The following is a 14907-nucleotide window of genomic DNA, read 5'->3' on the forward strand; positions in this document are numbered from 1 at the left end:
TTTCACTTTAATATTTGGAAACAAGAGTAATTAAAATCATATTCCAGGATCAGCGCCCATAGCTCAGAGGTTAGGGTGCTGACCACATACACTGGGGCTGGTGGGTTCGAACCCAGCTTAAGCTAGCTAAACTACAATGACAACGACAAAAAAAAAAAAAAAAAAAGGTGGGCTGGGCGTTGTAGCAGGCACCCATAGTTCCGTCTTCCTGGCAGCCTCAGTCAACAGAATAGCTGGGTTAGTTCCTGGCCTGGGCCTGCTAAACAACAATGACAACGACAAAAAAAAAAAAAAAAAAAAAAAAGCTGGGCGTTGTAGCAGGCACCTATAGTCCCAGCTACCTGGGAGGCTGAGTCAAGAGAATAGCTTAAGCCCAAGAGTTTAAGGTTGCTGTGAGCTGTGACGACACCATACTCTACTGAGAGGGACGTAATAAGACTCTGTCTCAAAAGAAAAAGACATTCCATCCTGTGGCCAAACAGGATGATGGGATGTTGGAGTGAAAATGTGTTATAATTTTATAGCATCCTCTCTTTCCCCCTGGACCACTTTTCAGCACTGTAATTAAGTAAGTGTTTGAGCTATTTGTTTAGTGGTTGTCCCTTCCTCAGGGCTGCAGGCTCCACAGGGAGAGGGGCTATGTCTGCTCTGTTACTGTATCCCTGTGCTTAGAATAGTGCCAACACACAGTAGGTGCTCTGTAAATACCTGAAAAGGGGAGAAAAGGATGGAAAGAGGAGACGGGAGAGAGGACTAAGAAGGATAATCCAGCTCCCTCCACAGTTTCCTAGAACATTAAAAATTACTGGAGAAGTCTCCGTGTCCTACAGTCAAGGAAATTGCTAAGTGAATCCTGGTGAATTCTTCTCCCATCCCAATCTCTGTGATGAGAGGCAGTGTGGGAAGATTGTGATACCCTCCAGGTTCAATAAAAAATCATGTTGACCTTCCTGCATCTTATCCATTTTCAACTTCCCACAGCCTAGAAAGGTAAAAAAATAATTCACCTTTTTGATAAAAATGTTTTACTAATAATTCCTAATCTACTCCTATTTTACCCCAGTAAGATTTTCTGTCACTAAATTTTAATTTTCATTAGTGTATACTTTATAATTAGGGGGTTATTTATTTGTTTGATTGGTTATTGTGTCTCCTCACTAGAATTTAAGATCCCTGAGGTCAGGAGATCTGTTTGTTTTGTTTAAAGCTGGGTCTTCAGGGTCTGAGACAGTGACTGCACATAGTAGGTGCTCCGTAAATATATGTTAATTAAATTAATAAATGTTTGAATGTGTGGATGATTAAATAAAGGAATGATTAAATGAGTGGTTGGATGATTGAATGAATGAATAATTGAATGGAAAGATGAATGGCTGATTGCACAGATGAGTGAATGGAAGAATAAAAAAGCCAGCTGGACTTCGGGGGCCAGATGTGGTAGGAAGGGCAGGCCCAGACTACTCACTTAAGGGTTTCCAGGGTCTTCAGTTGAGGGAAGATGGCTGAGAGCTGAGCAACACCCTCGTCCCCAATCTTGTTCTCACTTGGTGAGTCCAGGCTGCAGGTGGAATCAGATGGAGACGGTTAGCCAGTGCCTGGGAAGCCACCTGCCCTTCCTGTCCCCCCAGGCCTAGATACAGCACAGGCAGCCGTCCCACTGCTGAGCCCTGGAGACCAGGGCACAATCACCTGAGGACACCAACTGCCCAGCCAAGAGCAAGACCTAATGCCTGGAATGCCTGGCACTGGAATGTCTGGTTTGCTTCTTAAGAGCCCCACGAGCCTGGGAAGCGACCTCAACCTCTTGGAACCTCCACTGTGAGGTGGGATCATGCCCCCTGCTTGCCTCCCCACCCATCCAGTCAAGTTGCAAATGAGGCTTTGAGGGGAAAGAGTTTCAAAGGTCACTGAAGGATCCAAAACTTTTTTGTTATTGCGGATTCCCATCTGCTGTCCCTTCCCTGCAGTGGGGTCATCTGATCATTCCATTGGCCACACAGAGGAAGCAGAGTGAGGGAGAGAGAGAGAGAAAGGGACAAAGAGAGAACTCTTCTCTTTGCATATGCCTCAGGGGCAGGACTTGGGGTTGTGAAAATCCAGAGAAATTTCTTAGAAGGTTCACAAGTAAAAAACAAAACAAAACAAGAACCCAGAGGTGGAGGGGAAAGTGCCAAGTCTATACTTACTCCAGATGCTGAAGGGAGGAAAAGGCGGGGAGGATCCTCACCAGTCTAGGGAAGGCCTGGGGGCCTGAGATGGGGCCCAACCTAGGAGGCAAAGAGCAGGGTAAGCTCCCAAACCAGTCGCGGCCCCTCGATTAAGCCACAGAGTGGGGCAGAGATGGGCACAGAAGCCAGGATCTGTCTGGGGTCTCCTTCCCTTTCCTGCCTTCCTACCTCTTATCCCCCCACCTGCCAGGTGGGACCCCCAACCCTTTTTGCCTGGGAAAGATTTCACAAAACCCTTTCTCCGGGAGGCCAGCTGGGCCTCTAATCTCTAAACAGGGAGCCAGTCCCCTAAATGCCAGTTGAGGACCATGGCAAGTGGTAAACCAGATGTTTTACTTGTCTTTTTTTTTCTCTTTTTATTTTTATTTTTTTTAAACAGTCTCACTTTGTCACCCTTGGGAGATTGCCATGGCATCATAGCTCACAGCATCCTCAAACTCTTGGGCTCAAGTGATTCTCTTGTCTCAACTTCCTGAGTAGCTAGGACTAGAAGGTGCTTGCCACAATACCCAGCTATCTGGCTGGCCTCCAACTCCTGTGCTCAGGCAATCCACCTGCCTCAGCCTCCAAGAGTGTTAGGACTACAGGCTTGAGCCACCACTGGCCTTGTCTTTTCATTTTAATAACAAAAAAGAGCCATTTGTTGAACATTTATTATATATCAGGCACATGCAGAGTTCTTTAATCAGCTTAGATCTCGCTTAATTCTCACAACTCTGAGCTAAGGGCTCTTTTTACCCACATTTTACATATGGGGAAACTGAGGCACAGAGAGGTTAAATAGCTCACACAAGGTCAGACAAGACCAGACAGAACGAATGAGAAAAATAAGGACAATGAAGGGCAGTTTTGTTTCAAAAATATGGTTAAATGTATACGATGTAAAGACCTGTCTTTTATTCTAAAATTATATCCTTACATTTTTTTGATATTAAAACGGTCATCTTTAATAAAAATTATGGTGCCAGCAGTGGTTACCATGTTGTTATTTGTTTGTTTGAGTAAAACATACTTGATAAAATGAAAAGATGGTAACTGCATAGTGACCCAAATTCATTCTGAAATGTTCTTGGTTTCTGAATTAAACCAAGACGTCTGAGAACCACTGGCCATATTAAAAGGCTACAGGATGGGAGCTGACCCCAGGATCTTCCACTTGACTGCCATGCTAAGGGCCCCAGCAAATTCTGTCACCTCTGAGTCTAAGTAGCCCCAACCTTGTAAAGTTGGGGGAAGGATCAAGGAATTCACCTTCACCTAGTTACTGCCTGCATCCCATGTGTCCGGCGCAGAGGAGAAAACCATGAACAAAACAAAAGCACCTGGCTTTGTGGAGCTGGCAGGCCAGTGCGGAAGACAGGTTGGTACGGAAATCCGTAAATGAGGTGGTGTCTGAGACAATGACTCACTCAGAGAAAGTACAGTGGGAAGGGGGGCAAGAGTTTATTTTTAAATCCAAGAGTCAGAAAAGACATCATGGAGTAAAGTCCACAGGAGGTGAGAGTGTGAGCCATGCAGATATTTGGGGAAGAACATTCTAGGCAGAGAGCACAGGCAGTGCAAAGGCCAAGAGACCAGACCTTGCCTAGGGAGGTGGAAACCAGAGAAGAGGCCCGTGTAGCTGGGGTTGGAGTGAGCAAGGGAGAGTTTATGGTGAACGGGTAAGCAGGGCCAAGTCAGGGAAGGACCCTGCGAGCGAGTGGCGTGCCGGCAGGGTTTTGGGTGGCCTAGATGCCTGATCTGCCAGGCAGATGAGGGCTACAGGGTGCCTGTGCCAGAGAAGATGCCCGAAATAGTCTTTTCCTTCCTTCCTTAGAACCTTCTTGGGACTTCCAGTTTCCAGATGGCTGGTCACTGGCTCTAGGCCGTTCTACCTCATTGATGCTGCTCCCCAGAGCGCAGTTCCGACCTCAAACTAGGGGCTTTTTAAGCTGAAAATAATTCAAGCCAAAAAGGGCCTTTGTTGATTGTTTTCATACATTTCCTCTTTTCAGTGACATTTTTACCTCCACACAAATTTGACACCTTGTCTCTGTTTAAAACAAGAGACATTTGGCTTTTTCTGGGGTACAAAGGAAGTGTATAGGTGATCAGCTGGGGAGGGGCAATGGGTAAGTCACTTAACCTTGTCAGGGCTTAGTTTCCTCATCTGTAAAATGGCAAAGATAATGACTGTCTCCCACAGTGGCTCTTGAGATTAATGAGATTATATGTAAAATGCACTAAGCACCCTGAGGTGTTTGATGATTCCTTCCTAATCAGGAGATAATCTTAGACCCTTGACAAGAACCAAACACTAACTAGGTTTTTTTCTTGGTTGGAGCTCTGAGCTAGGTTGACCTGATATTTATGACTTTGGACAAACAATTCATACTCTCTAGGCCTAGGTGTTGCCATGAGCACAATGAAGAGATGATAGCAATACTCCCAAAAGAGGATCACTTGAGATAACAGAGGTCAAGGTGCTTTGCAAATTGAGAAGCTATGTTCTGGCTCTGTGCCCATAGCTCAGCGGTTAGAGGACCGGCCACATATACCTAGTCTGGCAAGTTCGAACCCAACCCAGGCCTGCTAAACAACAATGACAACTACAAAAAACAAACAAACAAACAAAAAAACAGCCAGGCATTGTGGCAGGTGCCTATAGTCCCAGCTACTTGGGAGGCTAAGGAAAGATAATTGCTTAAGCCCAAGAGTTTGAGATTGCTGTGAGCTATGATGCCACAGCACTCTCCTGAGGGGGACATAGTGAGACTCTGTCTCAAATATAAATAAATAAATAAATAAAGCTATGTTCTGACAGACAGTTCTAAATCAATAATGATAATCAGTGTGCTCTCAGGCCCATGTGCACGGGCTGCCCTTCCAGAGTGACCAGGCACAACTTGGGCACTCTACAACCCACTGAGGTCCCAGTTTCTGTCACCCTAGCAGCACCGCCTAGGATTTTGGCTCCCAGCCCTGACCACACATAGAGTGCCCAACTTTCCTGATTTGCCTGGGACTGAGAGGTTTCATGGAATATGAGTCTTTCAGTGCTATAACCAGTCCCAGGCATGCTGAGATGTTTGTTCCCCCTAGCGGCACGTTGAAAGCTCTGGGGTATCCTTCAAACTGGGCAAAGAATCCCTGGGCTAAGTCACTGGGTTGGGGTGTGGTCTGAGCATTGGAATGATTGGAACCAAGGAACAATTCTGCTCTGTGGCCAAGGTGAAGAACAGGTGCCTGGAGGCGGGTAGACACCTGGGCTTTAGAGGGTGATATTGGCTAGGGAGGGTTGGTTCATTGCCCCTGGGGAGCCCACCCCTGGGTTATGGACATAAGCAAGCTCATGCTCAAGGGGTGTGTGCAGTCTCTGGTCACAGCAGGGAAAAGGACTCAAGCAGTGGTCACAGTAGCATCCTCCTATGGAACGTCACAGGCTGGGGACACGTTAGGGCGTTCTATCCCTGAACAAATTACTGTTCCTAGGGGGCCTTCCTGCCACCCCTCTCCCTACTCGGCTGATTCCTTCTCCTTGTCAAGCTTCACTGCAGACATCACCTCCTCCAGGGAAGTCCTCCTGAGCTCTTCCAGATGGGTACTTACTAGTCTGTAAGCTCATTGAGGATGGCAGGTCATTCAAGTGGGTGCTCAATAAGTCTGCTGGCTGAGTGAATGGAAATGAGCATGTACACCAGCAAATGGGTCTGTTAGCTTGGAATCTAAGACTCTCCAGCATTTTCTCAGACTGACCACATTCTGGCTGCTGGCAGCTGGTTCCCAAAGTGGTAGACAAGAGGGTAAGAATGGTCCTAGAGACTCATCTCTACCCCCGGTGGCACAAGCCCACCTAATGCCAGCGAAGAAACCTTGCGTGGACCCGAAACAATCTACCCCTTTGCTTACGCAAACTCCAGTTTCTTTAGGTCCCGGACAGCAGGAAGCTCCCTGGCTGTGTCTTCTGAGGAACTTCTCATCCTGGAGAAAACAGGCAGTTAGTGGGGGATAAGGATTTTCTGCCACAGAGCCCTTATCCGTGGGTCCCATAACGGCTTCCCAGTGCCCAAAACTCCCTGGGAAGATTGCCTTCCTTGGGATTATTGTTGCGCTTTATTGAAAAGAGACATCGCAGGACTGTGTGTTTCCTGGCACAGAGCCTCAGATTCAGCACTTGGTAGCACCGGGCCCAGAGAGCACATAATAATGCGTGATGAAGGGGTGAGGGGGACAGTTAACTTGTTCTGTGGTCAAGTTTCCTCTGCCCTCTGGATCTTAGTCCTGCCATCTATAAAATGGGAATGACACTGGTCCTAAATTACTCAAAGGGTGGCAGTAGATGTCACTTTTGTTACTGGATGCAGAAGCCATCTTTGTCAACTCCCAGAAAGGGAGCATTTCTCCTTGCCTTTAGCTAAGAAGAACTGGGCATACAAGGGCATGTTTCAAATGGAGCAAAGTGTTTTACCCAGTAGGCTTTGCCTGAGCAGCAACTGCAGTGAATTATTCCAGGTAGCCATTGCCCAGAAGGAGGACATGGGTGCCCCAAAGGAAAGGAGGCACTGGAAATGACCATGAAAATCATGACAATGGGTCCTATGTGTCCTCAACATGCATAGCCCCATCCCTCACCCCCTCACCTCTGGGTCTGCACAAGGTTGCCCAGGTCTTCCACATCCTTCTTGGACTTGGCTTTGAAAGGCTCAATGGTGAACTTCTCCTCCACAGCCTGGAGTAGCTTGAACTCCCCACGTTGCCGTAAGGACTCCCACAGCCCCACCGTGTCACTCAAGGCAGCCCTGTGGAGGGACGGCCTCAGACCCAGGCACAGTGACTGGGCTAGACCATAATAAAGGGGCAGTTCCATGAAGGGACCTCCTATCTATTCAGATTCTTTCCTTTCTTAGCTTAACCTCCTCCAGAAAGCCTTCCATAACCACTCCAGCCCTTATTGAGTCCTCTTTTCTTACAACTCTCACAGTGTTTTGTTGCCCTTTTTACTTTGGCTACCAGGAAGCACAGTGCTAAATTCTTGGCACAACTGTATGAGATTTTATGACATGGGTAAAGTACGTTTAGGAGGAACGTGGGGGCAATTCTCTGAAGATGAAGCTGAAGTGCTCAAGCAGATTTCAGAAAGACTCAAATGCACCAAATGAAGGAATTTAGACTCAATATCAAGGATGGCAGATTGTCAGCAGGAGTGGGATATGATCAAATTTAACTTGTGGGAAGAGCACTCTAGTGGCTGCATATAAAATAGAGTGGAAGAGCAGAGAATGAAGGTAGTAAGGTCAAGGGGAGTCCAGGGCTTTAATCTAAGCATAAGAACACAGTGCCTTGATCATAGATGAAGAGAAGAAAACAAATTTGAAGCCAGGTCAGTCTTGGATTCTAGACGTGATCTGGTGCCTGGCACACAGAGGTCCTTCCAATATTGGTTAGAAAACAATTCTGCCCCTCACTGCTGCATGGCTTTGGGCAAGCAGCTGCCCCTCTCGGAGCCACAACATCATCATCTCGAACATGGGGTGTATCGCTTCTGCCCCACCCGGCTGCTGTGCACATGCAAGTGGGACCCCATAGAGTGAGTATGAGGCCCAGCAACAAGGCCACCGTCAGTGCCCAGCACAAAGGAGCCCCCTTTCCCCATCCTCTGCCCCCACCTGAAATGGGTGACACAGCTGAGTCCCACGAGGCTCCCTAGTCCAGAGGGGTCAATGCCAGTGTTGCACAGGTCCAGAGAGAAGTCTTGGCCGGCTGCCTCTAAAGCCCTGCCCAGCACATGTGCATCAGGAGGTGTGAGCCGGGTGCCTAGGAAGGACAAGCGGGCGGGGAGCTCCTGCACCACGTGCTGCCAAATTCCAACGTCCTCCGCCTCGTGGGCACAGTGCAGCAGCTCCAACAGCCGTCTCGCCCGCAGCATCCCTGGCTGAAGCCTCTTCAGGTACTTGGTGAGGACTTTCTGCTTTCGGTCTGCCAAGGTGGTTGCTGCTGGCCTGACCAAGGCTCCCAGGCAGCGGTCATGGGGCTGAAAGATCAGCCCGGTCAGAAAGCGTGGCACACCTTCCAGCCAGTTGTCATAGGGCCTCTTCTTCCTTGGGGTCAATGCTAAATACTGTGGCAGTTCCTTGTCCTTGATGTCACTGCTCAGAGCCAGCCACAGGGCACCCAAGAAGCACTGCAGGAGGAAGCTGGAGAAGGCCAGCCGGGCCTCAGTGGCCCCTGGGCTGGGTCGTACTAAGCCCTTAGCCACAGCCCAGGTCCTCACCTCCACTGAGGGGAACTGGTCTTCCCGCAGGTTACCTTGGTGTCTGCGCCCCAACTCCCAGGCCAGCTTGGCCAGCTCCGCCAGGGCCCCCGGCGGGCTGTCTCGGGCTGCAGGGCCCAGCAGGCCAACGTAGAGTCCCGTGAGCGTGGCAGGCAGTTCAGCCCCATCTCCCTGCTCCAGCAGGGCCTCCAAGAGCTGGCACATGGCCCGGCACAAAGTAGGGCTGTGACTGTGACTGAGGAGGAAAGGCTGGTCCTGGAGGAGCGCTAAGGCTCTCTCTTGGTACTCGGTCACCCCCAAGTTCTCAAAGTAGCGCAACACATAGGCCTGGGTCTGCTCAGGGGAGAAGCCAGCCACCTCAAACAGGGCATCGGCCTTGCTCAGGCTCTGGGCCAGGCGGCCCCGGGGCCAGGCAGTGAGAAGAAGGGTGCAGCCTCGCAGCAGCCTCCGCTGGAAGAGGCCAGCCAGCAATCCCCGGAGGGAGCAGGGTTCTGTGGCCCCTGGGCCACCCGTGCTGTGCAAGAAGCCATCCTGGGCCTCCAGCTCCTCAAAGGCGTCCAGGATGAGCAGAACACGATCAGGCCTCCTCAAGATGTGTCTGAGCACCTCGTCATCCACCTCCAGTGGCTGTGGGCCCAGGGAGAAGAGCAGGTCCGGCAGGCGGTAGGTGTCCCCAGGACGGTCCAAACAGTGGCAGGGGATGTGGAAGGCAAAGTCGTACTGTGGAAGCTGCCCACGGGCCCAGGCGCGGCTCAGTGCACGGGCACAGCAGCTCTTCCCCTGCCCGGCCCTGCCCAACACGGCAATCACTTGTGTTTCACGAGGCTGCCGGCGCTCCCTGGCTGCCAGCAGCACCTCGGCCAGACCCCCTGGGGCCAGCTGCCGCTCCGTCCAGTCCGGGGTGGCCAGCTCCCACTCCTGGCTCTTGTTGCTGGTCCTCTCCAGCCTGGCTCTCACCAAGTCCACCTGCACCAGGAGGCCATCAGGGCCCTCGGGCTCAGCCTGATACTTGTCCTGCAGCGAGTGACAGAACTGCTTCACTGGCTCTGCAAAGGCCAAGAGATGTGTCAGATGGGGGCACACGAGACGCAGAGCCAGCCACCACGAGGCCAGCGTTGTGTGCTCATCCATTCACTGCACTGTTTTCAATGACTGCCTCATTCAGCTACCCACATGCTCATTCACTGAGTAACTCCTTGCCACCTCCATTCGTTCACTCATCTTCTCGCCCTTGTTTCTTTCCACTCCTGTCATGCCTTCGCTAGCTGCCTTCTTCTCTGGGCCCTTCATTTGCTCACCACAGGAGGTCATGGGAGGGGGCATGTTAAGAGATAGGACAACAGGGCCAGGTGACTCACACCTGTAATCCTAGAACTGTTGGCAGGAGGATTCTTTGAGCTCAGAAGTTCAAGATCATCCTGAGCAAAAGCAAGACTCTGTCTCTACTAAAAATAGAAAAACTAGCTGGGTGTGGTGTTGAGTGCCTATAGTCCCAGTTTACTTGGGAGGTTGAGGTAGGAGGATCACTTGAGCCCAGCAATTTTAGGTTGCTATAAGCTAGGCTGAAGCCACAGTACCCTAGCCTGGGCAATAGGGTGAGACACAGGCTCAAAAAAAAAAAAAAAAAGAGAGAGAGAGAGATAGGACACACCTATAATCCTAGCACTCTAGGAGGTCAAGGTGGTTAGATTGCTTGAACTCAGGAGTTCGAGACCAGCTCTGACCAAGATTAAGACCCTGTCTCAAAAAATAGCCTGGTTTTGTGGCAGCTCCCTATGTCTGAGTTCAAATCCTAGCTCTACCATCTATTAGTGTAATCTCGAGCATGTTATTTACTGCACTATGCCTCAGTATTCTCATCTGTAAAAATGGGGATAATATTGGAATTGTTTGACACTTGGATGATTTAACGTATCTAATGCACTTGGATGAGTGCATGAAAGTAGCATTTAGTAACTTAGCCACTCTCTTATTCACCCATTCACGCTTACCTCCCCTCGCCCTCATCCTCATCTACTTCTTCCTTCGTCCACTCAGTCCATTATCCTCTCTCCCTTCATCCATTCTCTCAGCCTCACCAATGAGATGTGGATACCCAGCATGAGCTTATCGAGGGGTAGGTTGTTGATAAATATTACATGAGTGAGCGGTGGAACAAATGCTGAAATGATGGCATAATCAAATAAATGAACAAATGAGTGAAGTAATGAATGTGTGAGCCAGCAAATGAATGATTGAGTAAATGAGTGAACAGCAGAGTGAAGTCAGATTTGGGCTTCTGTCTCTAGCACCTGGGGCAGAGGGACCCTGCATCACTCACCAGGCCAGTTTGCAAGCTTGCCAGAAACCTCCTCATCTACCTGGCATTGGGTGCCGGACGTCTCACCCTCTGGAGATGGAAAAGCTGGTGTCAGAGTTAGGGTGAGGGGCACCCCTGGGGACTTCCCTCCCTCTTGGCCATTCAGTCCTCAGGCACAGTCCTGAGGGCACAGCCCACAAAGGCTAAGTTTCCCAAGATGGAAGTAACAAGATACTGGCCCAAGACTATCTCTGACTCAAAGACATCTTTCTTTGGCCAGGTATCCTTCTAAAAATTTCACTAATGTTTTAAAATCACAGTATCTATCTAGAAATTGGAATTTTCAGCTCGAGAGGATCTGGCCATACCAGACATGCTTTTCTTCTGGGTAACAAGTATCTGAAGGCTGGTGACTCCATTTGGGTGGGACATGGATTCATCAGCTATCACCTTTCCCCAGCCATGCCCTCCTCTCCCTGAAGACCTTCCCTGTCCTATCTGACCCATGAACATGATCTGTCCTACAGGCAGGCTCTGCTCATGAACCTGGTAAGAGGCGATTCCTTCCCCAGGGCCTCACTTCTGCTTCCAGAACCTCTCACAGCCCCCAAGGGTCCTTACCTTTCACAGCTGTGTGAGAGGTCAGGGCTGGTTCAGGCATGCTGGGCAGGTCAGCTGCAGAAGGAGCAAAGGGACTGGTGGAGCCAGGCCGGTCTGGGGACTTTGGGAGGCTGTGGATAGTGAGGCCACCAGAAGAAGGTGCTTGGTTGGCCTGGGGAATCTCACCTACATTATGAATAGAGGAGGGTGTAAGAACAACCAGGTACCCAGCCCAGAACCCACTTGAATCACCCTTGTCCCAAAGCAGGTTATGGAGCCTGGGAAGACTGGGGAAGAGGAGAAGGAAAATTCCAAAGGAAGACATTTCAGGATGGAGCTGAGGAAAAGTGCTTTGGAGTTAGCTCTAGCTCCCAGAGCCTCGGTTTGTTCCCCGACTCTTGAAATAGACATAATCAGCTCAGAATGAACTTTGGGCAGGTGCGACGATAGCATTGTTCCCACTGCATGGTTAATGCTCATTTTTCTAGAACTGTCAAGAACTGCTTATCTGTTACCGAGGCATCAGTGCATTATACAGAAACTGGCATGTAACTATCAAAGGATGTTCTCAAGTGGAAGAAAGCACCTTCCTGGCCTCATTTCTGAGAGGCAAAACATGGCTTCTCTGGGACAATCTACAACCTCTCAGTGTGGTGAGTCAGCAGGACCATTTTACTGATTAGGAAATAATACAAAGTTGAGAAAGTTGTGCAAGGATGTACACCAAACTATTCACATCTGTATACTAAAGAGTGAGGAGACACTCAGTCAACTCTTGTAAGCATTTATCATTGATGTTGCAACTTAAAAACACAATACAATGTTTTAAAAGAAGGAAAATTTGACTAGCCTGAGCAAGAGTAAAACTGTGTCTCTACTAAAAATGGAAAAAAAATTAGGCAGGTGCAGTGGCAGGCACCTGTAGTTCTAGCTACTTGGAGGCTAAAGCAGGAGGATTGCTTAAGCACAGGAATCTGAGATTACAATAAACTGTGATGATATCATTGCACTCTAACCCAGGCAACAGAGCAACTTCTGGTCATGCAACTGGCCACTTCAGGAAGCTCTGCTCTTCTACTTTAATGTTTGGGAAATTGGAACTGAGAAATGTATGCTAGAGAGGGAGGATCATGAGAAGACACTAAGTCCCTACAGCCAAATGCGTGGGGTAGGGAGAGGTCAGTTTAGGGAGAAGTCAGGTTGGGAGAGGGAGGTGGTCATGGGGAAGGCTTCTCACTCACCCTGGTAGATGAATATACTGGACACCCCAGCTCCTGAGATTTGCCAGAGCCCTTGGGACAAAGTGGGGAGAGTGGGGATGAACTGGATGTGTCCAGGAGGGAGATTCAGGCAGCTTGCCGAGGACTTGGAGGGGGCTACAGCAAGAGACAAAGTCAGTGAGGTGGGATATCCCACAGCATCCAAATTCATAATTCTGCTCTCTGATTCTTTGATTACTGTCTGACTGCCCGAAAGGGCTCTCATTCCCTTGAGAGCAGCAGCTGTGTCTGTCTTGCCTATGATGGTGTCCCCAGCATGGAGCAGTGTGGCTGCACGGAGAAGGTGCTCCATAAAGAGCTGATGAGTATATCAGGCTGGCAGGTGAATTCCCTAAGTGGTGGAGAGTCTCTTGGCCACCCAGAGATGTATTTCCTTCTGAGGCATTTTCTGGCAGGGACTGAGCTGATGGGAACCCTGGGGGTGACACTGGCTGGGACAGAGGTGAGTGACATTGATGGTGGGTAGGGTTTAGTCCCTCCCATCATGCTAGCCCCTCAGCCACCTCCTAGGAGGGGTAAAGCCAACCCTCTCCAAGCCCTCTAACATACTGGCCATCTGGACGGTTTCCTCCAGGTGCGGCTGGCTACATGCTGGCTCCTGGTTGAACAGTGCAGGTGGAGGCAGGAAGGGCAGGGCAGTGGAGTTGCTCACTGGCTCCACCAGGAAACTGCCAGTCACCATAGGCACAGCAGGGGTCTCAGCTGTGGGGAAGGGGGTGTGTCAGAGGCTGGGTGCTTGGGGGCTTTGGGGTGGCAGGGCTCTCTCCTAATCTCTCTCCTAATCTCTCTCCTGGCAGTTAGAGGAAATGCCTGTCCTTTCTCAATCCTGCTGAGCTGGGCCAAACAACAACTGCTCTGTGCCGCCAGCCCCTCCACCCTCTCCTTGTGACTGGGCCCTGAGAGCTTTCCAGAGCAGGACCCTAGAGTCCCTGCACACCCATCGGGGTAGAATAGAACCTATGAACAGGCGGCTGGCCCCGTTTGCTACCACCCTCCATGGCCTGGCAGGGAGCTCCTCACAGACACGAAGAGGCTCCAAGCACTCAGTCTGTGCCCAAAGCAAGGCAGGGGTTGCATTGTGCACACTTCTCTGCCTTCACCATCAGACTTGGGAAAGAAGGCGGTCAATCTCCTCTGTGAAATGGAGAGATCTAAGATGGAAATGATACACCTCCTTCATCAGCTCGGGAGCTCCCTGGGAACGGGGACCACTTCACAATGCTGAAGTCCTCATAGGTAGAACTCCTATCTCCCTCATCAGATCGGGGGTCTTGGAGAATAGGCACCTGTCTCTCCCATTAGATTAGGAGCTCCCTGAAAACAGAGACCACTTCTCCATCATCCTGGAGAGGGTCTTCATGGTCCTGTCTGTGTGATCAGACTGGAACTTTCTGGGGGCGGGAACTAGGCTTTCTCCATCCAACTATGAGCCTTTCATTTCTCTGTCTATTTTCCACACAGGGGCTGGTCTCTCCACCTTTGTGATCATAATCAGGTAGGAGGGAAAAGGGAGGTGAGGGGGAGGGAAGAGGAGAGGATGGAGGAAAGAGAAGGGAGAGGAAAGAGAGGAGGAGGTATCCAGTGGCAGGAGCTTGGGGGAAGGTCTCACCTGGTATGGGCCCCTAAGGAGGGCAGGAGGGCTGCTGGGTGCCTGTCTGGCCCAGGTGACTTTGCACTCTTAAAAGGAGAAGTGTGGTATGGGGGAGCACTGGAATAAGGCTGGGGGTGAGTGTCAGCTCCAACTCAGATGAAAAAGAGGGGGTGACAGGCTTCATAGAAGATGCTGACATCTCCTAGCAGCCTTCAAACTGCAAGATGTGGGCTAGGGAATCTTGACCTTGGTTTGACTCCCACCTCCCCCTCTCATTAGCTGTGAGATTCTGGACAAATGACTTCCCTTCTCTGAGTCTCAGCTTCCAATGTCAGTTTATATGGGCACCTGTGGAGGGCCCTCCCTGGCCCTCTGCCCTGCTCACCCAGCTTCTGGTGCTTCGGGTCTGCAAGAGGTTCCTCTGGGAAGGCTGCAGAGAGAACACCATGGTCAGCTGCTCCAGGGAAGGGATGTGCCAAGCCAGGAGGTCTCATGACCCCAGCAGGTCCTGAAGCCTTCCCTCCAAGGGCTGGGAGGTGGCCTTAGGGGCCCCCACCACCTCTCCTTGCTCCCTCCCTTTCCTCCAGCCACACTGGCCCCTGCTCAAACCCACCTTGAGCCCAAACTCCCACAAAGCACCCAGGGCAGCAGAAGGAGCT

General features: G+C 50.3%; 1 protein-coding gene across 2 annotated transcripts in view; it reads right to left on the reverse strand.

Annotated features, from left to right (window-relative positions):
- The window catches only part of CIITA (class II major histocompatibility complex transactivator), a 52525-nt gene that overhangs the window by 7196 nt on the left and 30422 nt on the right, over positions 1-14907 (reverse strand). For both annotated transcript variants that reach the window (XM_023507566.1, XM_023507565.1), the window contains exons 6-15: positions 14634-14678; positions 13207-13359; positions 12619-12753; positions 11399-11563; positions 10799-10867; positions 7874-9524; positions 6848-7006; positions 6117-6188; positions 2187-2267; positions 1466-1558 (exon numbers count right to left, since the gene is read on the reverse strand). In XM_023507566.1, coding sequence (XP_023363334.1) covers positions 1466-1558; positions 2187-2267; positions 6117-6188; positions 6848-7006; positions 7874-9524; positions 10799-10867; positions 11399-11563; positions 12619-12753; positions 13207-13359; positions 14634-14678 — 2623 coding nt within the window. The remainder of the gene's footprint in view (positions 1-1465; positions 1559-2186; positions 2268-6116; positions 6189-6847; positions 7007-7873; positions 9525-10798; positions 10868-11398; positions 11564-12618; positions 12754-13206; positions 13360-14633; positions 14679-14907) is intronic.

This window comes from Otolemur garnettii, unplaced genomic scaffold, assembly GCF_000181295.1.
Source record: "Otolemur garnettii isolate 467f Iridium unplaced genomic scaffold, OtoGar3 scaffold00189, whole genome shotgun sequence".
NCBI lineage: Eukaryota > Metazoa > Chordata > Mammalia > Primates > Galagidae > Otolemur > Otolemur garnettii.